Genomic DNA, 26915 nt, shown 5'->3' with positions numbered 1-26915 from the left:
TGCCTGTTAGCTTAGCACAACAACAACAACAACGAAAAGGCGCTCTCTCACCCAGGAAACACACAGTCGCAGAGAGAGAGAGAGAGAGAGCGTCGCCCTGTAACCATGGCAACCGTAGCGCTGCCGCCTGGAACAACAGAACGTAGCTGTCAAACAAAACCCAAACAGTCCTGACCCGCGACAAAATGAAACAGGAAAGTACCGCAGTGTAATCCATTTATTTCAACAAAGTAACTGTATTCTGAATACCACCTTTTTAAACGGTAACTGTAACGGAATACAGTTACTCATATTTTGTATTTTAAATACGTAACGGCGGTACATGTATTCCGTTACTCCCCAATACTGTAAATATGAAGCTGTAGGTAGTGATTTAATTTCAAACTGAACTTGTTATTGCTGCCGACCACCTGCAGTACCTTCGCAGCCCACCAGGGGTCCCCAGCCCAAACTTTGAGAATCACTTCATACATTTATGAAGACAGCGCTTCACAGTGCAAATGAATAATGAGCCAAAGAGTTCCTCAAAAGAAAATGATGTGGTATTATTCAATAGTCAACCCAACAGAACATGCTTTCAGGTATTATATACAAAACTGTTGGCAGAGAGACCCACAAATAAGTGGCAACTGAAGGTGGCTGCAGCCAAGACCTAGCAGAACATCCCAAGGTAGGCTGGACTGTCATACATTATTCTCAGGCTGTCCTAAAAACTCCCTGAAAAGCCTTCATTTAATCCCAAATAGTCTGTATGTTTATTGTCCACTACTGTATTTAATCATTAGTTATTTTTAAACTCTGGCTCTTTCTCCCATAGTGTGTCTTTTGTCCTGTCTCTCTGCTTTCTTCTCTTTCCACTTACACTTAACTGGTCTTGGCAGATGGCTGGCCCTTCCTGAACCTGGTTCTGTCAGAGGTTTCTTCCTGTAAAAAAGAGTTCTTCCATGAAGTGCTTGCTCTTAGGGGGATATCTGATTGTTAGGGTTTCTTTCTAATATTCTAATATAAAACATATTGAGGCGACTATTATTGTGAATTAGTGCTATTTAAAAGAAAACTGAAATGAATTCAAATGTTTAAATGTTTTAAATCAATTAAATTGTGTTGTAGCTCTTCAAATATGAGTTTAAAGGTAGGCTTTGTCTTGTTTTTTTTTGGGGGGGGGGGGGGGGGGGGGGCTGAACATTTACAGTTTAACACCCTTGCAATATTCTTAAACCATTATTGTAATTCATTTTAACTGAATATACACGACAGGAATCAGTCCGATCACTAAATTAATGTTATTATTATTATAGCTTGTTTTATGCTGCTGTATAATCTGCGTTTTTAACACTCCCTCCCTCTGTGTGCAGATCCCCAGAAGCTGATAAACGGTGTACGTGCGGGAGGAATAGTGGAGAAAGTAGTGTTGTTTTTATGAGCACCCTCGTCCATAACCTGCGTCGTATTGGGGAATTTGTCTTCTACGTCATGACTTTCTGGCCAATCGGCTTCTTGCTCTTTCTCTCTTTTCCCAGACCTGTCACTGCTCAGCCAATGAGATAGGCTGGGTATTAGAAGATAGCCGCCCATAAGAGACGAACAACAAATATGGAGTTTTAAAATAGTAGCAAGTTGGCGGCCAAAAAGACCCTAAAACTCGGCGTTTTTGTAGTTACACGAGTGGTAGTTTTCTACCTGACTGAAGTGACGCGATGCAATCATATCAAACGTAGTTTATGTTTTGTAGCAGGCGCCGTTGAACGGGTAAACAGTTCGGTATCTTGGCTTCGACAAAAACAAGGCTTAGTAGCTAGCTAGCTAAAGCAGTAGCATTTGCTGGTTTTCACCCTCACCGTGCTTTGCTCAATAAGAGACGAAGAGCACGACCCGGGCAGAAATGGAGAAGGTTGGTTCATAGATACTTCATTCCTGAACTGTTTAAGTTGCTATTGCGTCGAATTGCTTGTTGTAGCAAGTGCGACGTGCTGTAAATAGTCTGTCACGTTACAAATACGTCACCTTGATAAATGTGAAGGGCAGGAGTTGTTTGTGCAACCTGCCTGAGTGTGTTTTACATCTGGTAGTGTATGTGTGTCGCAGCTGTAGTTACACTTAAGTGTTTATCGTCTTATTTTTCTGTTGTGTATACAGAGAGATTTCTTGAAGGGACTGCCCGTCTACAACAAAAACAACTTCAGCAGGTTCCATGCAGACTCGGTGTGCAAAGCCTCAGTGAGTGATGCTTGTGTTTCTCATCATGCTCAGATGTTTTCATTTCTAATCTGAGCTCAAGAACGTTTTGTCATGTTGTGATGCCTTTATTGATGTCTGAAGCAGTTTAAACAATAATAGACTAACTTGGGCCTCTGTCTTATTCTTTCTTTTTCTTTTGGTAGAACCGTCGACCATCTGTGTATCTTCCAACTCGGGATTATCCCTCAGAGCAGAGTAAGTACACACCCAGTGAATGGCCTCTAGGCTTTTACGTTCTTTCTCACAGATTGCTAAACTTTGGACTGATGTCAACTTGTCATAGGCTTATCATTATCACCTTACAGTGTTGTGAAAAAGCATTTGCCCCTTCTTTGTTTCATATTCTTTCTTTTTGCATATTTGGCACACTTTCATGTTTCAGATCATTAAACTAATTTTAATATTAGTCAAAGTAAATGACTGAGTAAATACAATATCCACTTAATTAACTGATCATTTGTCAGGGGACGCCTGCTTAGCCCTGTGTGGAAAAAGTAATTGCCCCAACCCCTGTGCAGGCATAAAAATCTCAAAAAGGAACACATTATAAAACAATCTAAAGAAACAGCAGAGAAACAAAGTCACTGACCTCTATCAGTCTTTGGTTACAAGCTGTTTCTAAGGCTGGGACTCCACTGAACCACAATGACAGCCATTGTCCACAATTTGGGAAAACAGTGGTGAACCTTCCCAGGAGTGTCCCATTACGTATGGCATAAAACTAACACAGCATTTAATAAAAGCAGCATCATACCGGCAGTCAAACATGGTTGTGGTAGTGTCACGGTCTGATGTTGCTTTGCTTCTTCAGGACAACTTGCTGTAACAGATGGAACATGAATTCTGCTCTATACCAGAAAACGCTGAAGGATAATGTCCTGCTATAACTTTGTTCTGAAGCTCAAGCTTACTTGATTTATACAGCAGGACAATGATCCAAAACATACACCTCTGAAAGGCTCAAAAAAAGGTGTTGGAGTGGAGTGGACTAGTCAAAGTCTAGACTTACTGTAAATCCAGTTGAGATGCTTTGGCATGATGTTAAACAGGTCGTTCATGGTAGAAACCCCTTCAATATGGCTGAATTAAAACAATTCTGCAAAGAAGAGTGGGCCAAATTACTCAGCAAGTTCACAGCAATGTGAAAGACTCATTACCAATTGTCACAGAGATTTGATTGTAGTTCTTGCTGAACACAGCTGAGACTGAGGAGGTCACTCATCCAAGTGACGAAACGTTCTCTCATTGAAAATGCTACGTCCAGATGAACAGAATCAACCTTTTGGGATGTACTTACCTGGATGATTGAGCATGCATCAAGACAGGGAAAGGTGTTTTTGGATAGCTTTTTTCCTTAAAAAATGAAATCATAATTTTAAAAACAGGCAGTTAGTCAGGTTGTCTCTGTCTAACATTAAAATTTGTTTGATCCAAAACATGTAAGTTTGACAAACACGGGGGGAAAAAACAAACAAACAAAGAAATCAGGAAGCTGGCAAATACATTTTCACATCACTGTATATGATGTCTCATATTGTTACTCTCAGCAGTAGGCATTAGATGTGTGCAGTCAAGTAAAATCATTTATAAAATGCTCTATATGGTTGGAGATGGCTCATCATTTAACATATTCACTTTGACTCAAATATATTGTCTACCTATTTATGCATTCAGAGATTATTGGCTGATTCATTGATATCACAATTCTTTTTATTCCCTAAACATTGATGTCTGCATCTTCACCAAAAGTCACTCTACATAAACACTCTGCATCTATTATGCATTTCTACATTTGTTTTCTCTTTTTGCATTGTGTGCTTTTGTGTTTCTCATGATCAGATCATCTCTGTTTTTGTTCCTCAGTCATAGTCACAGAGAAGACAAACATCTTATTACGTTATCTACATCAACAGTGGGATAAGAAGGTAAAGGCTTTTAAATATCGTTCATCTAATGGAGGAAGCAGTTTCTGCTAACTATATTGTCTATGATGGCACGTCTCCATTATGTTGTAGTTCAATGGTTAACATCCTTTTCCTTACTCCATCAGAATGGGCCAAAAAAGCGAGAACAGGAACCAACAGAAGGGGAGAACACGGCACCTCCACGAAAAATTGCAAGAACAGACAACAGAGAGCCGAATGAAGCTTCATAAACTGCTGCGCCATCGATTCTCTGAGTAGAGACTGACCCACTCAGACAAAATGCACGAGCCGCTGCAAAATACATGTTTGCAAACAAGTTCGCCACAGCTGCACAAGCAGTTTGATTTCAGACCACAGCTGTCAAGTTGTTCTTAATGTTTGGACTTGACTTTAGAGCTCCTCCTTAACCAAATACCCTTTTCCTCAGTTTATTCACTGCTTTCATGCATTGTTTTCTTCACTTTGAGGAGGCCATACTTCTACTTCAGAGGTTTGTTTTTTCTTTTCATAGTAGTCTTAAAATGATCAAACATCTACCTCCTTATTGCTCAGTCCCTGTGGTTTTATTCCACTTACACCCATGTAGTTTTTATTTAAAGATGCCAGGGATTTATAAAAAAAACAAAACTTTTGGGCTGACCCTTTAAAGGTTTACAGTTGCAGTAATTCACACATATCTGAAATGTGCATGTGCTGTGAGATGACCTTGTGGATATTTTTCAATCAGGAACTTACATTTTTGAATTATGAACAATTTCTGTTGTTACTTATGTCATTTTAGGTAATCTTTTTAAAGATTACTGCTATTACAATAAGTGGAAATAATTATTTTAATAGTGGTTCAGGTTTAGCGTTAGATTCAGGGTTTGTTTTTTATGAGCTGTGTTGCAGAAACAAGACGAGTGATTGAAGAAATGTTTGTTTTCTCCCGATGAATAATAACTATAATGATTTATTGCCTTATGTGGAAGTGAGTGTGTTTCCACTTGCGTCTTAGGGTGCCCCTTGGTTTACATTGTGTTTCAGGAAGATTAAGCACTGCAGAATTGGATGGACTTTGGTGTAAGAAAACATCCAAGCCAATATTTATACTAGAGGATGCAATTTTTACTTGTACATATTTTGTAGCTAAAATCTCAGCTTCTTAATACTTCAGCAGTTGGATCTTTGTAATGGCACCATCAGCACAGTATTTGACTGAATATGTGTAAATTTACACTTTAGCCATACTGTTGTTTTGAGGGACTACTGAGCATCCTAGATGTAAATGTGCTGTTCTCATGTGCTTAAACACGTCAGTCATTTGAGCCATGTTGAGGAAATATATTTGGATCAACAAGGTTCAACAACAACATTGCGAAGAGTGAAGCTGCTCCCATGGCTCTGCGAATCTTGTATATTTGTACAGTATGTGTATTGTGATTGCCCTCACCTTTTTATCAGGTAACAAGACTCACTCCAATTTTGTCTTTCCCAAGCTAGCTGTAGTTATCCTCAAATTGTTAAGACAACTTTTATGCTGTAGGGAGTTTCTGTAAATGAAACAAAAGCATTTAACTAATTTGCTGAGTTTTTGCACCTTAGGTAAGAAATACCTTTTGAAAAGTTTAACCTGCTACAGTGTACACGAGCCAGCCACAAATTAAAACTGACCTTATGTCATGTCGATCCCCCCTCGTGCAAGAGCTTTGAGTGTGTGGAATTTAAGGGATGGGTCAGTGCTTTGGGCTCTTTGTGTTGGTTGAGCTGTTCCTGGGCAGTTTGATGTTTGGCCAGAAGCAAGTGCTGTCCTTAGTCCACTTATGTACTTTGTTTAAACGCCCACTTTATTTAAGAGAAAGTGGGTGATAGACTTGTGTATTTCATCTTTCAGAGGTTTTATCAGTGTGTCTGACTCATGAATGTTCACTTTCGTCGCTTGTGCAGGTCAGTGGAATGAGAGTACACGTAGATTTCACAAGTACTACTTTAAACCTGAAAGAGGCAGTGTATTTTCTTTAGCTTCATATAAGAGTCACCCATTTCTCCTGATGTCTTATGGTTTGTATTCCATCACTTGATTAAGTTTGTTGTTTTGCTTTGAGTTGATTGTATAGCTGTATTGTCAGTTTTGGATGTTCTTGTATAGATTGCTCTGTGACATGCAGTAAAGATGACTCTGTAATCAGCAGCCAGTCTTTGGGTGAAACTGAAGAAAGATCCTTCTTTCTGATTGCATGTGCAAATATGCAGGTAATATACAACACTTTAAACACTTGTTTATTTTTTTATAGCTTGGCACCTGAAAGCTTTAATACCATGTTTATATAAGAGAATACACCAATGACCACTTAAGTACAGTTCTTTTAATAATTGGTTGGACCCACTTGTACCCTCAGAAATGCCTGAATTCTCCACAGCATAGATCCAACCAAGGGCTGGAAGCATATTTCAGAGGTTTTGGTCCATATTGACATGATAGGATCACACAATTATTGCAAAATGGAAATTGCTCAAATTTTCTATTGTCCAGTTTTGGTTAACCTTTGCAAATTGTAGCCTCACTTTCCTGTTCTTTTCTTGACAACAATCACACCTGCTTTGGTCTTCTGCTGTGTAGCCCATCAGCTTCAAGGTTTGATATGTTGTGCATTCAGAGATCCTGATAATTTGAGTTACTATTGCCTACCTATCAGCTCAGTTTCCAAAATACTTAAGACCAACCTCTCTAGCACCAACAACCATGTGTTCCTTCTTTTCCCGTTCTGATGCTCAGTTTGAACTACAGCAGTTCATCTGGACTATGTCTGCATGGCTAAACAAGCAGTTGAACAGATATACCTAATAAACTGGCCTCTGAATGTATATGAGCGTTTTAATTCAAGCCCTACATCCAGCAAAGAAATTGATCCAGCAGCGCGGTCAGTCATACAGTGAGTGTTTTATTTCTCGATGGGCGTTTATTAAAGTGAGATTTATTTGCATCAAGGAAGTACATTCACTAATTTATGTAGTAAAATAATTCATAGAAAATCAAAGTTAAGAAAAATAGAATATTTTTTTATGGTCACAGTGAATAAATCTGACCTATTGCGGAGGAATACAATGGCTTTGAAAGTGCTTCACAACTAAAAAGACATAATGGAGAAGTAATGCATGCACATAATGCAACATGCATTTTATACAGGCATCAAAATGAAGGAGAAATAAACACAGAATGGCAAGTTGCTGCTCGTGACCTCTGACAAAAGGGCTCATTGGTGATAAAGTCCTGGAAATTGAGGGGGGGAGCTATCGTTCACATCAATACAGTGTTTGGTGCTGTTGAAAACCACTCATGCAGTAATTGAACCTTCATTAAAGGTTACTCAAGCTCCATTCAAGGAGTTATGCTTACTGTACATTTTTACATGGAAGTTAGATAGTCGAGTGTTAATAGATACAGTTTAATGTTTTGTGAGAAGTAAGTTGCATGAAGTGTGAAAGTCTAATCCTCGCTGACTTTACATGTGGTCCTCATGACTAATATTCTGCAGTGCAGGTGCATCAATGTCACTTGTATTCTGCTCTCCACTTTATAATAATACACTGGTTTGGCTGATCATTTATTAAGTCTTTGAGTTGGAGCTTTCTAAATCAGTCAGTTGTTTCGATTCAGCTTTATCTGACTCATTCGAGGGTAATTCCTCTGAGGATGTGTTTAACTCAACCCTACTGGGTTGAGTGTTAGCAGCCTGGGTGGTCAGCTGTGTCCCATTTGCGCACACCACAGTACCCTCTGACTTGCTGAAGCTGAACAGTTTCCCAGGACTGAATGTCCGGTTGGGGGATTGTGACCTCTCCTGGCCACTAGGGGGAACTGAAGAGGTCACTGTTGACCCCTGCGTGGCTCCAACTGCCACTGCTGGCTCTTTTTTCACCTCAGGTGACTTCAAGAACTTCAGAAATCCCGGGAGCTTTGCTTCGCCTCCCGTTGGGGACTGAGCCGGTGAGCGTGACGTGCCGGAGGAGAACTTCCCCTGAAGAGGAATGATCTGCTTAAGCTTCATCACATTGTTGTTTCCCAGCAGAGAGCTTGGTCTCTTGGGCTTGTCCCCTGGCTTGCTTACTTGTGTTTTGTCATGGTGATGCTGGTGCTGGGTGTCTGCCTTATGGCAGTCACTCTCCTGACGGGCTTCGGCCTGCAGCTCAGCATGACGCTGAAGCTCTTCTTCTTCACGCCGGCGCCTGAGCTGCTGCTGGAAGTGTTGTTGGGCCTGCAGCTCATGCTTCTAAAGAGGGAGAAGTTTGACATTAAAGAGAGAAGATGAGGGATAAATACATATAGAAATATACATTGAAATATTATCCATTTAAAATATATATATACTAACAGTGATGAAATGCAAACATAAATACAAATATCTAGATTTTTTTTCCATTTTGGCTCATAGTTGTGTTGCTATCTCTATAATGAGACTTATCATCACGACAAGATGCCAACAAGACTATACAGACAAACACAAACAGTTACTTCTTCATTACAATCAGAAAAGGCTTCACTGGTGTGCATTGTTGGATAATGCACACCATGAGGCACCAAGGGGCACAAATGTAGAGATATACAAAGACATGACACAGTATGCAGCCAACAGCAAGCCTTACGTTGGCCGAAGGTCTTTCAAGCTATCACAGTTATACCTTGAAAGCTTCCCTTCGTCGGTACTCTAGCTTGGCCATCTCTTCTGCTACCCAGCCAGGGATATCAGGGATGGCAACATGGATGATGTACTTTAGGAGGATTGCAAAGTGCTGTAAACCACCAAGACCACAAAGGGACACTCAACACACAGTTCCACCAAGGCACAATGGCATTCTCCCACTCCCGCCTGTCTTTAATATTTCTATTGAACATGTCATACAAATACCAAAAATCACAATAAATATAAGAAAATATCATTTTCCACATTTACAGAAAACAAACAAAGGTCTTCCCTGCCAAATTTACACGACTGCAAATACCTCCAATAGGACGATGGAGATGATGGTCATTTCAGGACTAAGCCAGGGGAACAGACGTTGAAGCTGCCCGCACTGACCAATAAGGTAGCAGTTAACTATAATGGCTATCAAGCCCATGGCCTCCATCGCAGTCTGGTGACACACAGGGAGAGATATTTACATATTATCAGATGCCCCTGCTGTGCACACTGGAGCCTGGAGGCTTTTCTGACATTTTTCAAAGCATGACACACACTGACCTGCCATTGTCCTATGTTCTCCACCCTCTGCCCAAACGGTCTCTGCAGGCCGGTACAGAGCTTCAGGGCATCGCTGCGTATTTCGATGATGTTGTTGATAAGGGCGCACATGGCCGCCAGCGGAAATGCAGAAGAGAAAAGCACCACATAGCCAAACTGAATGAACATCTCCTGGTAGTCCTGAAGTGTGTCCTGTCAGGGTCAAGTTGTCGTTAAGCAACAAAATTTCTATTAAATGTTAAATTATTTTCAATTTAAGTGTAGTCCTACCTCGTATGTCTGCATACAACTCTCAATCTCGGCCTGGGTCAGAGTGACAGTTTTTGGCTCTTCCGGTGGATCGATCCATGATTTCTTGTCATCATTGCCCTCCCCCACATTCCTTCTTCTCTGACAGACAGAGGTGGTATTGTCTTTGGTGTCCTGCTAAAGTAAATATTAGACTGCTAATGTAGTAACAGGAGCTTTAATTCTATAGCTTTGCATTGCATACTTTAGTTGTGATATTGTGAGATAAATGACTCTCAAACAGCACAGTGTAATATTGAGACCTTTGATACCTATTAAAGCAAAGGACGTCAATTTTGCATCTTAAAGACATACGGCAAGAATACGAAGCAGCAATAGAATCTGATACACAGTTCAATTAAGAAAACCACATACTTGAGGCAGCACTTCACAATCACTGTCCTCATCGCAGCTATCAAAAATACTGGAAGGATCCATGCCCTCCTCCACCAGCGTGGGACTGTCCTCTAGGGATCTGTCATCCGCTGCCTGCGTGTCCATTGTGACATCCTGGTAGTCGACCTTCTCGGTGAAGCTGACTTTACGTTGCTTCATGGCACTGTCTGTCATGTCCCACTCTTCCTCTGTCAGCCTGAATCCTGCTTTCAGATCTCCTCTTCTCTTTGGCTCTGGGTTACCGTTTGCACTGTGACTCACAGGAATTCCTCTGGGACTCAGAAAGGAATAGGATGTCATTGAAGCTTGAGCCTTTCCCAGAGCCAGGCGGCCATATTTGAGCACGATGGCTTGGAGAAGCTCCCACAGCACCTTTGGAGTGAACACACCGAGCTTGTTTTGCTCATACAGGTAAGGCTGAAGGACCTCTTTGATGTTCTGTAAGAACTGGCGGAAAATCAGTAGAGTAGCTAGCATCTGTGAAGAGAAGGACGGGATCTGTTACTATGCTGAATGTAAGAATGACATCAAAGCAAGACCCAGTGATTGTTGAGTAAAAGAAAAAACAGACTCTGGGATTCATAATAAACTGGTGCTTAGTTCAAGAAATTGTGGGTGTTGCTGTTAAAGCTTTGATCTTGTATGATTTAAAGTTTAGGGCAACAAATGCAGTGTTTCATTATTATGCCATGCTGTGCAATAGTCTTGAGCAACCCTCAATTCTTTAAATTTACTTCTGCACCGTGCATCGTTTGCACTGTGACTGACAGGGATCCCTCTGGGACTCAGAATGGAATAGACTTGTTTCTAATTTTTGTTTTAAACTGGTGTGGATCAGTAGTTCTCCAGGCTTTCTAAAGGTCTTCCAAAGCTTTTCTTTAGACATTGGCTGCTTTTTCACTCAGTCCTTGTACCTGACCAATTTCTTTTTGTGTGCCAAGTTGCAGGCTTAAAAACAATCTACTGCAGACAGACCGTTTCAGAATCATTATCATTTTGACAGATAATGGAACAAAAGGCACCCTACATCAGAAGATCTTTGAAGGTCCTTCAAGAAGCCTGGAGAACTACTCCTGATGACTGCTTGAAGAAAGCTTTCTTAGGAGAGTTCAGGCTGTACTGAAAAATAAAGTGGTCATATCAAATATTGACTTTTGAGGTTGTTGGAACAAACTGGTTTTTGCTTCATCTACTGTACTTTCATTGTTGTTTGCAAGTTTAAAGAAATCACAGCATCTATTGTATTGGCAAAATACAAAAAAATGAGGGATAGCTGAAGACCTTTATACGGTATTACACAACTAACATTAAATCTCTCACCTAAACAGTGACATTGGATTGTAGCCTTACACTTTGCCACGTGACTCTATGTTCACTCACTCAGAATTTGTAGACTCAAACAAAATACCTGCCTTAATGTAACCTTTGCACATTTGAAAAAATGGTTCACCTATAAGACAGCAGTAATATTTACTATAATATAACATAGCATACTATTGTCATATTGTATTTATAAGAATTTTGGGGATAAAATACCTTTTTTGGGTGTGTAGTGCTTTTTTAATAAAAAATAAGTATTTCTACTAATGCTGCATTCATGTGCTGTTGGCATAATTAGTTTCCAGTTGGGAAAAACACCCCTTCAAAAGGAAACAACAATAAAAATTCAAGTTGCTTAGCTGTTGACATCACACAGTGTGTATATATATATATACACACACACACACATAATAGGGACCTTATGAATTTGAATATTCAAGTCATTTTTGTCATGTGATCATATGGTTTGAGGTTGTTAGTTTATGTCTTTGTAGCTGAACCTGAATTAGATATAAAGTTAATATCAACAACCATTAATGTAATGTTTTATTTCCACTTCCTGACTTGAATGGAAATGAACTCATGTGAAAAGCCCCCAAATACTAAATAAAATATGGCGCTCATTTTAACTTAATAACCAAGCTGTCTGCAGCTGAAAAAAATCCTTTGGTTAATCAGTTTGGTTGATAAAATTGCAGACAACAACAAGGTTAGTACTGCAAACTGCCAAGTTTCAGGTGTAGAGTCGCTACTTTGGGCCACGGTGCCCAGTGTTCAGCAAAGTGACATTTGGGCATTTGAAGATAAAATTACTTTTAATAAATAAAACTGTGGTTACCTCCTTTAGTCTCTCCATGTCCTTGAGGTAGAATCCAATGTAGAAAAGGCTAAGGTAAGAATTGATGAATTCAAACTGCAAAACAAGAAGAAAGCATTGCAGAAATGCAAACGCTCACTCACTCACTCGTTCATGGTAAACTGTTTTTATCCCCAAATGAGGGGAAATAATGACTTACAAAAACCATCTTGATGATGAGATTATTCTCATAGGCACTCTGGAGTCTGTAGTTTTCTAGGCAAAGAAATGCAAATAAGAATAGTGTTATTCAGTGTGCAGGAGTTTTTCCTCTAACAAAAAGTAAAAATGCAGACTAGGACATAGGACAGCCTTCTACATACCAAAGAGTTACATAATCTAAATCACAGTCATGGGCAAGTACGCTTCATTAAATTTAATTTCTTCTTACCCATGTCATTGAGCCAGTAGGCGATCTTCTTATACACTTCATCACATACAGTTACTGTCATGGCCAGAAGTATCTTCGGAATGAATCTTGTAATACTAGGCAGCTCCTGAATCTCCATCACCACTTCCTGCAAAGTGAAATAGAAGTATGATACATTTTTAATGGCCTGTTCATTCATGTCTCAAATCCCTGGGCTATTTTTAAAAGGCCGTTAAATGAATGTGAGCAGGTAGGAGGTGTAGTTGATTATGGTCTGTTTAACCTGTTTTAGAAAATAACACATTACTCAGGACTACCAGTTGACATGGATCTTACATTCTTCATAGCTTTTATTAAAAAAACAAAACATGGTAACGTTATGACAGAGTAAAGATAGACTTTATTGGTCTGAAGCAAATTTGTTCTCACTTTTTACCTCTCTTGTTAAACTCCTTATATACTGTATTTATTTCATTAAGAGTAGAATTAAACACAGATATACATAATCTCCATGACTATATTAAATTCATTTTGTCTCACTGAACCTGCACACGGTTGTTCTGGGTGTCAAACCTGCAGTTCTAGGCAGAGGAGCATAGCAAGGAAGACGAAGCAGAGACAGAGGAGGCAGATGGGCAGGCTGACCAGCCATCTGAACAGAGCTCTCTTCCAGGGTGGGTAGTAGAACTCCTCACAGCCAGTTATAGGACTGCAACGCTTCACTCCCTGCAGAGACAGCAGAGGAGGAGGGAACAGACGGGGCAGGCTGAATATGAGATTGGAGGCTATTTTGGGATTTTTGTCATCATTCGAAGTGTAAAAATGAAATGAGGTGTCTTATCACAGCAAACAGCTAATTCTCTCTATATAATTTGTTACATGAAACTCGTGCCATCAGTAAAATTTGCAACATTGCCTGCCAAGAAGTCAGATCTTCCTAATAGCTTCTTTAAAAGCTATCACGCCCAACGTGGGGCTCGAACCCACGACCCTGAGATTAAGAGTCTCATGCTCTACCGACTGAGCTAGCCGGGCTTGTGCTGAGGAGTTCCCACACTCCCCTTTTGAGGCATTAACCCCCCCTTGCAGTTTTCTATTCATTCCTCACAGCAGGACACAGTGAGTTGGACACCTCCACCCCCCGCGCAGACACACTCACACTCACACAATACTCTTAGAAACACGTTGATCACATTTCCTGGAATTGTGACGCAACTGAGTTGCTGCAGAACTGAGTAACTGATCCCTTGCATCATGCAAAGACAGCGATATAGCTTTTTACTTTGATAAAAATGGAAATGCTGAATAAAAGAATTCAAAGTCTGCGTGTAAATCCATTAATTAAAAAAAAAAAAAGCTTTAGAAGTTTATTATCATTATCACTGAAAAATTCTTGGTGGTATAAGATCTGAAACAGTGCTCACCCTGAACTGAGGTCTGGGCTCCTCTAAGGACTCTGTGGGGGTATCCAGAGTGCCCCACCTGTAAGCCAGCTCTGCCTCTCGCCTCTTCCAGCGCTCCAGAAACAAAGTCGCCCACACAACGTTGAAGAGGGCAAAAACCACACAGCAGATATCCTGACTGGTCTGAGCAGGAGCATTAGAGAACCAAAGACAAAATGCTGTAACATGTGATGATAAAGTTATACCATGCAGTGCCACTGATTAGATTATTTAGTTTGTATCATGTGTTGCTTTAACTTATAAACAGTTTAAGCATTTTATGAAAAACATTAGAGGCAATTCAGTGGAAATTTCATATTTACTTTCATGCATACTACCCCAGTGTTTACTCCTTACATGTTACATAGCGACTGTGCGATCGTGAAGAGGGATTTTTGTCTGTTCGGCTTTCACCGTGCCAGCACGTCAGCTTGACCATAAATCAAAGCTGCCTACTTCCTGTCGGGGACTGCTATCTTTTCAATCTCACACATTCAAATTAAAAGCCTCTGTGCCAGAGTATTTATAGTGTCAGGAGAGCCAAACCAGAAAACGATACGCTGAAACGAATACGATTATTTCCGTGTAGATCAACTATCATCTATTTGAATATTTAGTGGTCCACAGCCATATGTTTGATGACATAATACTCTGAATTTGCTTTATACAAATACATTTTTTTCAATTTCCACAACAAGCTAAAGAAAAAATTTAATATTTTCCTGAGATTAATATGCTTTTTTTTTTGTTGTTGTTATTTTGCCCCTGTACACCACCACAGTGGATTTTAAATCAATGAAGGTGTGACTGAAGTGCAGACTTTCATGTTTAATTTAAGGCCTTTTACAAAGGTTTGGCTTGACCTGCTTTGAAATTAAAGCTGGTTTTATACACAGGCATCCATTTCAAAGGAAATTGGACAAACTGGCATAATTTTAATTGTAAAGATTTTTTATTTATTTATTTTTAAATCCTGAAAATCCTTTCAGGCTGTCCAGGATCTGTGTTCAGTTGCTGCTTGTTTGTGGGTCTCTACATTCAGTTTTGTATTTAATACCTGAAAAGCATGCTCTGTTGGATGACAGACCCAGCCAGTGAAGTATATCCGATTTCTTTGCTTTGTAAATGCACCGTGAAGCAATGTCTGATCAGTTTTGTAATATTTGTCTGAGGCTGAGTAGAGAGTATAGCCTTGTACACTTCCAATTCATCCCATTACTTCTATCAGAAAACACTAGTGAACCGGTTCCACTGCAGTCATACCATGACGCTGCCACCAACATGTTTTAATAGATAATGTGGCATGCTTCATGAGCTGTTTCTCTACTTCTTCTTGCTTTTCTTTTCACTCGTTAATTTTGGTTTCACCTGTTCAGAACTGTGCAGGCTTTTGTGTTATAGGTGTTGTCTGGGGAAGCATAATCTGGCCTCCTTGTTACTGAGTGTATCCAGTGTTTTGCACCTTGTTGCAACAAGGAAATACAAGAGGAACAAGGAAATACAGTGTTTACAAACCCTTCCACACATGAAGGCAACTGTTGATTGTAGACTTGATGTAGAGTTGTTTAAATTCTGTACATTACCGATTGTTGACAATGACATGCCTACATCCTCAAGGGTGTTTTTGACTTGGCTACATGTTGTGAAGTTGTGTTTCCTGGAAATAATTTTTTCATCAAACACTCTTTTTTTCTAATTAATGATGACCTGCATTTGCATCAACATCTATTTGGACCTCATAGTGAGAACAGAAGAAATACCAAATACAAGCTGAACACTTGGAATCAGCTCTAGAGCTTTGATCTTTTCCTAATTAATCAAGAAATAATGAGGGAACGTGCTTTTTCTGTTTGTAGTCAATTGTCCAGTTACTTCTGAGTATTTGAAACCCACTGTGGTTGTGTACAGAGGCAAATTTACTGTCAAAAATCTGTGTCCAAAAATTACAAATGTTTTCAAGAAAGAAAAAAAATGGTCCAAGTACCTGGTCAGCCTCTGCTAGCATCCAGAGGAGAAAACCAATGACAGCAGGATAAAGCATGGAGTTGGTGTAGAAACCCAGCCAAGAAAAATACATGGCAATCTTCACCCCAAAGTAGTCACAGATGTCATCTACAAAGTAGAAAAATTGAAAATGTTGAGGGTTTAGGATTTGAAGGCATCACATAATGTTTTACAGTGTCATTTAATATTCCTTATAACTGTATGTAGGCCTAATGGAGGCCTTCTGTTTACTGCCCTCCAAAGTAAATGTTCCTACCGAGGGGCTGCCTCTCACATACAGCCTGGACCCAAGATGTCATCAGCTGGTTGAGTATCCTCTGCTCATGAAGAGGAAACATTTGCTGGATCACCCCCCGAGCTATCAGCTCTGGAACTAAAGAGACACATCAAGTTGGGAAAAACATGGATTCTAAAATCTCATGTAATCAAGCAAAAAAACAATACATTAAGTTTATCTTAGTGAAACAAGTAAAACTCTAACAGTGGATGTCCTGATAGTTTTCAGTGAGGGTTCTTGTGTTAGAACAACAGATGTTCATGATGAACTTGGCATCTATTTGTACTTCGGATAAAATATGAAATATTGCATTTAAAAGCAAATGAATTTGTGGAGTGTTTAAGGAATGCCTCAATATAAAGTGCTCATAAAAAACCCCCAGCATACTGATTGGCTGTCCCTCCAGGAAGTGAATGTTGTGAAGCACCTCCCCGTGCTTGGCTCGCAGGTTATCGAGCCAGTACTTAATGATGCTCTGGCGCTCCTGAACAAAACCACGAACACGAAGCAGGAAAAAAAAGGAACACATACATTTTAATCCGTTTATACTGTTTAAGATATTCAAACATGACCCAGGGTTTGGCTTCTAACCTGAGAGGTAAAAAAGCAGAGCTCGCTCTCAATGTTCTCATAGATGTTGTCCTCCTCACAGGAAAAGCGCCGCATGCCACCACCAAACTGTGGTTTAACGTTCTTGTGCATGCCCATCTGCTCCGCTCCTTGCAGTAAGCTGAGGGTGAATGAACAGCAGCATAAACCCTGATGGAGAACTGACACTGCACAGACGCGGCACTGAAAATGTTTCATTATTTAGGTACATTAAGGGCCGGTGAATATCAAACTGCAGTGAATACAAGTGGAGGTGGAGGATGACTTGTCACATGTGTTCAAAATAATTTTACTCTAATACTCTAATTACATTTCTTGCTTAGAGTTTGTTCATTGACTGTGACATTTTACACTTAGTACTCCATTTTCAGAGCCACAAAATTATTATTGGAACAATTGACTAAATACCAATTTTTTTGGGCTGGGTAAGACCTGGTCTTTTGTAACACAGCTGGTCATCTGCCTCTGACTCCCTTTCTCTCAGGCATCGTCCTCTGTCACACCAAATTACTGCATGTCCTCCTTCACATCCATGAATCTCGTTTGTGGTCTTCATCTTTTCCTTCTTCCTGGCAGCTGGCACAGTCTTTTTCCAATATATCCACTACGTTCTCTGCACATGTCCAAATCATCTCCTTGCTTCTCTAACTTTGTCTCCATACCACTAAACCTGAGCTGTTCGTCTAATGTACTAATTTCTAATCTTTTCCACTCTGGTCCCTCCCAATGAAAATCTTAACATCTTCAACTCTACTACCTCCTGTCTTTGTGTTCATGCCACTGTATCCAAAACATAAATCATAGCAGGTCTCACCCGTCTTTCACTCTTGCTGCAATTCTAGAGTCACAAATCAACCCTAATTCTCACCTCCACCCACTCCACCTTGGTACATTGTTAAAATGAATGAATGTACTTGCTAGATCTTCAACACCAATAAAAAAAAAAAATGACCACAGAGGACAACTAAAGCGGATGAATTGTGAATTTTTTTCCTTGGTTAACAAAAACACTTCAGACCAAGTCAAGAACACTTTGGAGGAGGTATCATTGTCAAGATCTCCAATCAACAGACATCTTCATGAGTGTAAATAATGAGAGAAAACCACCAGTTAAACTCAAGAACTAGAAGATCAGATTAAACTTTGCCAGAAAACATCTAAAAAGCCTCCACAGTTCTTGAAAAAGAAGAGATGAAACCAAGATGAGCTTATATCAGAATGATGGGAAGAGAAAAGTCTGAAGAAAAATCGAAACAGTTGATGAAATAAAGTACACCACATCATCTGTCAAACATGGTGGAGGTAGTGTTATGGCATGGGCATGTATCACTGGCATGTTTATCGATGATGATGATGCTGATAGAAGCAGCAGGATGAACTGTGATGTGTACAGCTCTGACTCAGACAAATTAAATGGTGCAAACTGATCAGACAGAGCTATCCCAAATTGCAAGGAGGTCTGGCCCAGATCTGGTATTAAGCCGGCAATGTATCATGCCGACATCTGCACTATTATGCACATGTTCTTATTACATGGCTTAATTAAGGTACACATTAGGCTGACATCTGGGGCCAGAGCTGAAACTGTTCTGGGCCAGCACAGGGCCAGTAGTGTGTCTGTAACTGGCCCGTGGCTGCACTCAACCAGTAGCAGTTTTTGATACAGGCGACACGGGCGGTTACCCGGGGCGGCATCGTGGTGGGGGGCGGCATCATAGGCATCGGCAAAAAATAAAAATAAAAAATGCTCGTTCTGATGCGGCCCCGACGTCATGCCAGCGCATATTGGGAATGGCAGAGGCACTGATCGGTTTTCTATTTGCTGGGAGTAAGGGTGCCCTCTGTTTGTGAGGTGCACCTGCTGACTGCAGTACAGGGAGAAGAGGGTGGGGCAGCGGGGGATTCTCTGGCTGGCTGGAGTAGCATCTAATAACCAACTCGCAAAATAAAACAAAATAAAAACAAAACAACAAACACGAAAACACCAGACATCATGATACAGACTTATAATTTGCACCGATGTTTTTTCGAAATTCTATACGCGAAAAGTGAGCGCGAGAGCCCTTGGTGCGCCTGCTCGCTGCTGAAGTCAAAGTAAACTTTCTTGTCATCTCCGCTGCATACAGTCCAGTATATAGAGAGATGCCCCAGAGGGAGTGTTTGCCCAGGGCGCCAAACAGGCTAGAACCGCCTCTACACACAACTTACACATGGCCCACATAGGTAATCCACACATGGGCCAGCAAAGGACCACCAGTGTGTCTGCAATTGGCCTTGTGCTGGCCCATGTGTGGGCCACCTTTGGCAAACCAGATCCTGGCCACCAAAGGGCTGTCATTCTTTGCGGTATGCGGGCCATGTCTAAGCACATTGTGTGGGCCAGATTCGGACCATACCAATTTTGCTATGTGGGACAAAGTGCAAACACAGCATTCAAAGCCTTTGGTAATGTCCATGAGTTCAAGACCTGAGGCAGTCATTGATTACAAAGGATTTTCAAATATTAAAAACAGTCCTCGTATTTAAAATTATGTTAGTTTAAAAAAAAAAACTTTTTTTTTTAAAAACTCTTTAATTAAAGCTGAAACTCTGGGCTTTAATCTTAAAATCCACTGTGACGGTGCACACAAGATCACGTAACGGAAAAACAAAAATAACTGTCTACAAACAGTAGACAGTTATGGGCCTAACTGTATATGCCAAAACCATCTAATCATATATGTAAAATTAATACTTCACATTTTTGTATCTAACTGCACCTAACTGAATCGGAGCTGTAAACACACAGTTCTTTCATACCAAAACACATTTATTTGCCACGACCCAACACTAAGTCCGGGTATTTGTTTGTGGCTAAGATGAAGCAGGTGTAAATCAATAATGGTATAAAATGTCAAAATGGCCTAACACACAGACAGAGTTTGAGTTACCTACTTCTCAAACGTTGTTGTGATGAAGAAGGCGTTTGCCTGGGTGTGTTTATGCTGTCGAACCTGGATGCTGACTTGTGGGATTCCAACCCGAATCTGATTAAGAAGCCACAGCAGAGTGTGGTCATCTATTGTGTCTGTAGGGGAAAATGTTGACATTTTTTATCAATCGCATTAATGTCATTTACATGTAGTTTTATTACAGTCTACATTAACTTGGCAGGTTTAGAGTCTCGTTTCTCAAAATTATAAGGAAATTACATGTTTGATGCTGTGTAAGGAGGCTGAACCAAAGCCAGTTTTTCACAGCTCTGACTGAAGTGTCATGAAGCAGGGAGGTAGGTGGGAGGTGGAGGCGGCAGTAACAGGCCTTTCCAGTTAAATACTTGTCTCCATTTACCACAAAGATTTTTTTAAAAGCTATTGAGGAAGGACTGTAACCAATCAATCTTTTTCAGCTGACTATGAAAAATTTGAACCAGTAATGAAACTGTTATAGACCTTACTAACACTAAACATCACACTGAAAAGCATTTACAACGTTAAGTTCATCTAACGTGGAAACGCTTTAAAACAGGTGCAATTTATATATAAACATGTGCCGTCTGTGTTTCTTTCTATCAGATTCAGCTCTGACTGTTGCACATTGTTGAGTTACAATTTTGTAACAGCTGCTGTCTTTGATTGCTTAGAATAAACTCATACTGAGCCATTTATGGTTGATTAAAAACTGCTTCAGCTGACTCGATAAGACTACATTTTCTGGTTAAAATTCAAGCGTGCCTGCCTTGATTAAAAACTGCAGGTACGCAAGATAAGACAGTTAAGGTGCAATTCTGTGCGTCATGTGTGCACTTTCAGATGAATGACTTAAAACATCAAAGCGTAAATAGGTGGAAACAGTTGAACTCTAAACAATCAAAGCAGCCGATGTTTCTGCTGAAGGTCGGCTCAAAAGGAAGTGTGTGCAGTGAAAAGATTTTTCAGAGTGGTCATAAAAACCAGACGCGCATTCTTCAGATTTGTTTTCTTAATCATAAAAAATCTTCACAGTAATCGTAAGATCCAATGTCGAAGAGTTTACATTTCAATTCCTGTTTTACCACTAAACATCTTAACAGTCTCAACCATCCCTTTACTCTAATTAAGTTAAATGAAATTCATTTTACATTATATATATAAGACATTATATATATGAGACATTATATATATGAGACATTATATATATAAGAACTGAGGTTATATATATATATATAACCTCAGTTCTTAATAATGAGGATAATAAAATTGCATAAACACATTTTATTGACAAGAAGACATTTCAAATACATATTAAATACTTAAGCTGAGAAAATGTACCATTTTATAATGATTACATGTCTCATAAAAAGGTTGGGACAGGGTCGTGTAAACCACCGTGTAACATCCCCTCTCCTTTTAACAGCAGCCTGTAAAAATCCGGTGACTGAGGAGAGCAGTTACTGGAAATTTGGGAGAGGAATTTTGTCAAATTCCTGCCACCATTTACAAATCATACATCATAGCAGGTCTCACTACCATCCCTTTCACTCTTGGTGCCATTCTTCTGTCAGAGTTCACCCTTGACAACCGTGTCCTGCCTGGACTCTCTTCTTCACCTTTATTGTCCTTTGACTGTTGCATTATTTAATCCTTATATCTGCCTTCACTTATCCTACAGACATCTGATGTTCCCTATAACTACATTCCTGACACCACCTTACTGCCTCCTATCTCTTTAAGGCTGCACGTTCTGCACAAGATGTCATCCACCTGTGTGCACCTTCCTCCAATCTTATATGTCATGCCATGGTCCTTCCTCTTACCTCCCTACCAAAGCCATTTCTATAGTTTTGGCAAAAATCCACCCCCATCTGTCCTTCTGTGTTTCTCTCCTTAACACCATACCCACTTAACACCTCTGTTTCTGTCGCGCAAATGTCCATTGACGTCTGCTCCAATCACCACCCTCTTCCCCCTTCAGACACTCTCTTGCATGTCATCCAACTTACTCCAGAGTTCCTCTTTCTCTTTTTATTCACATCTACCCTTTTGGGCACTTTGAAAATCTCTTCACCTCAGTAACACTGTTCACACACTCTTCCAACAAGATTACCCCTACTTCATTTCTCTTCCTACTTACAGCATGGTAAAACAGCTTGAATCCACCTACAATGTTCCATTCTACCTGGTCTCCTGCACACGTAATATATTTAGTTTCCTTCTCTCCATCATATCAGCCAGCTCTCTTTCTTTACCAGTTATAGTCCCTAGATTTGCTACTTTCCCCTGCCTTTCCTTCTCTCTCCTTACCTTCAAACATGCCTTCCCCTTTCCTCTTTCTTTATCTTTCAACAACAGTAGCACAGATTCCTCCAGCACCCTGTTGGCCAACGGCACCCGATGCAGTCCTTGTTAACCCAGGCCCTGACCGGACATGGTTATCTCATTCTTTATGATGCACATGTTTGATTTGGTTAAGATTTTACACTGGTTGGAGGATTAGGAGTCCCCCTGCAGTCTTGGTCAAAGGTCTCACTTTAAACATTTGATGTTTTCCGTATTCCACTGTAAGTACAATATGTATTTATGAGATCAGCAAATAATTGTATTCTGTTTTTACACAGCATCCCACCTTTTTGGGAATTCAGGTCGCAAAATGTACACCTCAAAACCAGGACACACTGTCTTGAAAATGAAGAGTAGAAATACCAGACAGATGCAGTAAACTGAACATATATGCTGCAGGATTTCATGTCACCAAAGATTATTTACAAAAGCAGTCTAACATAGACCCCACACAAACGGTGTCATGTTAAAATGCAACATAATGTATAGGATGGGACTTTCGTGTTGTATATGTGAAGGTTTGGCCAACGAATTCACAGCTTCATTAAAATACACTGCAGAAGGGGATGGTGTGCAAATACAAGCACAGTAAATGGAAGATTTCTAATTGTCCCCAGAGCCCATCTGATAGTCACAATCATCTGACTAAGTGGGTGGCTGATCATCACTGATATTAAATGAACACTGTTCTCTCTGCAGCAAGGGCTTCAGCACAGGACAGACAAAACAAACAGGACACGTCTGAGCTTACTGTACCTGGGAATGTCATCAGTATATCACAGTTCTCTGTGGGAACCATCTTTAACCAGGACTTCCGTGACATAATAAAGTGCCTGGCCTGTAGAAGTCGCTTCCCAAACAGTTTATCTAAGAAAGACAGGTAATATAGAGAAAGGATGAGACTGGGTCAAACTGGGGTTAACAAAGTTTAAGGAGAAAAAAGACAGATGCTAACCACAACTGACCAGTTTTTCATTGATATCAGTTTAATCACAACATTTTCCATTCACTATTAACTGTTTGCTCTGTCATGGTGACATAGGGACTGAAATGTAGAAAATAATGAGTCATCTCCAGTGAAGGTTAATAGTGCTGTGACTGAGCAAATGTTCTGAGAGGCAAACAAACAAACCATCTGCAAACTGGTCGGTGAGTAAATACTCACTAACAAGCTACTTTTTCAAGCCTCTCTAGATAAAAATTAAGTGCTGACAAACCAACAGGCCTCGGTTGTACTCAGCAGCGTCATCCCACTTGTGCATTATAACGACACGCTGAAGTCTGAAGTCATCATTTTTATTGCTGTGCCTTTCACACGTTGGTTTTCAGTGGCTCACGCTCAGGAGCGACAGCCACGGTGATGGGCGAATCGCTTCATAGTTCACTGAATTATACTGTAACACTCTTTCAGTGTGTGCCTGTCTTCTGGATGTCACATTCTGCAATATCACATCACCTACTTACAGCACGTATTAGCCCTCTTTCTGAGGGCCTTCGGTGCTGCTGTCATCTTCTGTGTTACAGTATTTTGTGGCTCACTGCATTCAATACATAACTAATAAACTCCAACATCAATCACACCTAACCAGAAATGCGATGAATAAATTCATAAAGATCTGACGTTTTGTATGACATAATGATGCGATCCAAGCCAAGCTACAGACACTGGCCGGTTCTACTCCATGCTCTGTGTGTTTCAGAGTACTGCACACCGATGTTCTCGCTGGTTCCCCATGACAGAAATGCTCATTAAAGCCATGAAGAATCCTCTACTTGAACGTGTGTCTGACATGCAAATTTCTCTCCCGGGAAGAAGCATTTTATCAAATTAGGGTCAAATTATCTTTAAATGATGAGCTTATTTAATAGCCTATAAGAATGCAATGGAGCAGGTGCACACCATGAGACATAATTATCATATTAATTATAGATAAATTAATACATAACATGACAAACAAAATTACACTTACTAAGCACTGGCTATCGGATATTTTTTTTCACAGCTGCGTTTTTATATCAGTCCAGGTTTTGCAGTTTGTTTTGCTTTTCTGATCATTAATTGTGATTTTAACATCTAGTTTACTGATACAAACGTGAGAGGTTTCACATAACGAATGAGAATGATGATATTTATCAAGCGCAATGGGACTCTAAAAAACAAGTCTAACAGTAAATATTAAATATTAGATCAAATATGAGACTGTGTCTTAGTTTACTCTGTGTCATATTTTTGTTGGGATTCATCAGACAGCAAGTTATAGCTCAAGAATGCTTTTAGAAAGTTACTTCTCAACATGTTTTTTCCGTTTGATTTTACTACTAAGTTAAATATTTATTGAGGAGTAAGCCTAAATATTGTTTACATACTCTGTTGCCAAGTCAAGTTGGGATGGGGTGGTTTCCCAGCATGCAATGGTCAAACAGCAGGCAAGAATCCATGAAGTGCAAAGTCTTCAACAAACAGGCTACACACAAACCAGAAAGGCGGAAGCTTTGATAATCTGCTGTAGCCTCCAGATTGACAGAGCAATGGGAAATGGTAGGATATCTTTCCAAACCTTTGAAAGTTTAAAGTTCTTTTTTATGTATGTATATATATTATGTGACACCAAAGTTCCCCCCAGTGTGGTTTACGCTGGCTGGTTGAAGTCAGATCGTAAATGAAAGCAGTATCGTGACACTGTTCAGGCCTGGACTGTAAGGGTTATACAGTAAGAGGCCCAGACTATTACCCGAGTCTTTAATAAAGGCAAGGTATCTATGCGTCCTGAAACATGCCACCACAGAGCAAACCCCCATGAATTGTCACAGAAGAGTGGAGTAAAAGATGACAGCGCATATAGTTCTCACTGCTTTTTATAATCTTCATAATCCATCCATCCATCCATCCATCCATCCATCCATCCACCTCTTGCTTACTCACTACTGTAGCATGCTATTTCTCCGTGTAAAGTCACAGCTGACATCTGAGCTCGCAGCGCATTATTTAGTGTCTTCGGAGTATAGCGCACAGTATCCGACAGCCCGCCGGGACACACACCTCCGTTGCATATCAGCCCTTCATGCACCTGTGGACCAGAAAGCCTGCCTCGGACTCTTCCCGGGCCTGCCTGAATCGGAATGCGCACCGTGTAGCGGCGAAATTAAAGGACACGGAAACCTCAACCCAGTCACAGACGGATCCCTCCTGTCTCCCCAGTGAGTCATTCAGTAAAGTCTGTTCAGCACCAGTGACTGCACCATATCGTTTGTGCATTATCCCCATTCTCTCACTCATTTCTTTTTTTCTTTTTTCTTTTTTCTTGGTAAAGGCACACAAACACTCGCTTTCTGTGACCACAGAGAAAGCGAGTCCACACACACATTTTGCAGTTCACCCCTCTCCCCACCCCCTCAATCTTTCTCTGCGATACTCACTCAACACTCCAGACGGGGTTGAGGACGTCTGTTGATGCTGCTGCTGGTTGTTGGTCCTGTCCTGCTGCTGTTCGCTTGGCACCGTCCTCTCCATCCTCTCCCCTGCCCCGTCTCTGTCGCTTATGGCTGCGGCGCTGCTGCTGCTGCCACTGTTTACAGTAGCATCGGCATCAGCTGCCGCGGTGCCCGCCGCTTGCATGGTGGTGCACAAATACTCCAGTTGGTGAATTGGCTGGAAGACCGCACCGCACGGAGGACTCTGATTTTTTTTGTTTATTTCATGGCTGTTGCGTGCAAAGGGAAACCCTAATGTATGTGAAAGATGAGGAGGAGGAGGAGGAAGAGGAGGAGGAACATGATCATGGCATGTACACGTTACGCGCACCAGTCGTGACTGTGTGACGACAGAGTTTTAGGGGAACACCTAGCAGACTGCAGGTCCACTGGCGGTATGAAGGTGCACTTTATGTTTTGGTTTTTTTGAAAAAATATATTTATTGAAAATCTACAAAGTGAACAGGATTGTATTGAGTCCCTTCAGGATTGGAAGTTCTCGCATATTAAATTAAGTCAGTGCTCAAGCTTAATAGCCTGTTATCACCAGGACTTAATGGCCTGTATCTGTAACTAATATACTTTTGATTGTAAACTCGTAACCAATGGTTTTTAAATCAGTCTTCTTTCTGCCCAGGATATCATCGGAGTCTTTTGCGAATTAAAAAAATTAATTCAGACTAGTTTGCTTTTTAAATCATCTTCTGAGGTTGCAAGCAGGAGAATGCAGCCAAGGAAGTGGTTACCATGGCTTACCAGGGGTCTAGTGGTGACAGCAGCTTCTATACAAGTCTGTATGCACATGGCACTCAGTAGTTTGCTTATTACACAGCAGTAAATTAAGAAACCTGACAGTCTGACATGGTCATGTTTTTAATAATCCCTGAGTCATATCTCATTATTTTGGCATCTATAAAATGTGGCTCTGGACTGCATATGGAAGCCTTTTCATTTCACTGTATTTTTTTTTCTGTGTGACTTGCTGGCCTAGTTACATATTCCAAATTTGCTCACTCAACTAAAAATATAGCGAGCAAATGCGACTATGGTTAGACACAACTAACAAGTTGGTTTTAGGAAGGGTCATGTATTTGGTCATAATGAAGTTGAGTTTTACACGTTTGTTCATGTACAAAACAAGACAAACAAAACCAAAAAAAATGATGTCACATTTTAATTAGGTCAAGCCACACTAACCATTTC

General features: G+C 40.4%; 2 protein-coding genes and 1 non-coding gene across 6 annotated transcripts; 1 reads left to right on the top strand and 2 right to left on the bottom strand.

Moving 5' to 3' along the window:
* Window positions 1–1540: 1540 nt before the first annotated feature.
* On the top strand, window positions 1541–6417 carry LOC113010154 (DET1- and DDB1-associated protein 1-like). Its single transcript, XM_026149071.1, has 5 exons — window positions 1541–1891; window positions 2137–2217; window positions 2382–2433; window positions 4102–4163; window positions 4289–6417. Exons 1-5 carry the CDS (start codon window positions 1883–1885, stop codon window positions 4391–4393), a joined length of 309 nt encoding a protein of 102 aa, XP_026004856.1. The 5' UTR covers window positions 1541–1882; the 3' UTR covers window positions 4394–6417.
* On the bottom strand, window positions 6402–26630 carry ano8a (anoctamin 8a). Of its 4 annotated transcripts, none has more exons than XM_026149067.1 (18): window positions 25659–26630; window positions 22998–23108; window positions 19879–20011; window positions 16927–17065; window positions 16723–16819; window positions 16315–16431; window positions 16039–16166; window positions 14037–14198; window positions 13186–13338; window positions 12634–12760; window positions 12403–12458; window positions 12225–12299; window positions 10046–10543; window positions 9653–9808; window positions 9383–9574; window positions 9144–9275; window positions 8823–8933; window positions 6402–8413 (listed from the first exon to the last, which is right to left on the bottom strand). In XM_026149067.1, exons 1-18 carry the CDS (start codon window positions 25855–25857, stop codon window positions 7751–7753), a joined length of 3249 nt encoding a protein of 1082 aa, XP_026004852.1. In that variant the 5' UTR covers window positions 25858–26630; the 3' UTR covers window positions 6402–7750. The 4 variants fall into 4 exon arrangements, with proteins under 4 accessions (XP_026004852.1, XP_026004853.1, XP_026004854.1 ...); XM_026149068.1 differs by having other exon boundaries at window positions 9653–9805; XM_026149069.1 differs by lacking the exon at window positions 8823–8933.
* On the bottom strand, window positions 13575–13647 carry trnak-cuu (transfer RNA lysine (anticodon CUU)). Its single transcript has one exon. It is a non-coding gene; the product is annotated as a tRNA-Lys (tRNA).
* Window positions 26631–26915: the final 285 nt, after the last annotated feature.

Source organism: Astatotilapia calliptera, chromosome 18 (assembly GCF_900246225.1).
Source record: "Astatotilapia calliptera chromosome 18, fAstCal1.2, whole genome shotgun sequence".
Classification (NCBI taxonomy): Eukaryota; Metazoa; Chordata; class Actinopteri; order Cichliformes; family Cichlidae; genus Astatotilapia; species Astatotilapia calliptera.
This window is presented reverse-complemented; position numbering and strand designations above follow the sequence as displayed.

Coding starts and splice junctions, on each gene's coding strand:
- LOC113010154 (XM_026149071.1), top strand. Junction 2,218..2,381: donor ACTCGGTGTGCAAAGCCTCA/GTGAGTGATGCT, acceptor TTCTTTTGGTAG/AACCGTCGACCATCTGTGTA. Junction 2,434..4,101: donor GGATTATCCCTCAGAGCAGA/GTAAGTACACAC, acceptor TTTGTTCCTCAG/TCATAGTCACAGAGAAGACA.
- ano8a (XM_026149067.1), bottom strand. CDS start 25,857: ATGCAAGCGGCGGGCACCGCGGCAGCTGATGCCGATGCTACTGTAAAC. Junction 14,199..16,038: donor TGCTAGCAGAGGCTGACCAG/GTACTTGGACCA, acceptor GCTCCTGCTCAG/ACCAGTCAGGATATCTGCTG. Junction 8,414..8,822: donor GACGAAGGGAAGCTTTCAAG/GTATAACTGTGA, acceptor CTCCCTCTTTAG/AAGCATGAGCTGCAGGCCCA.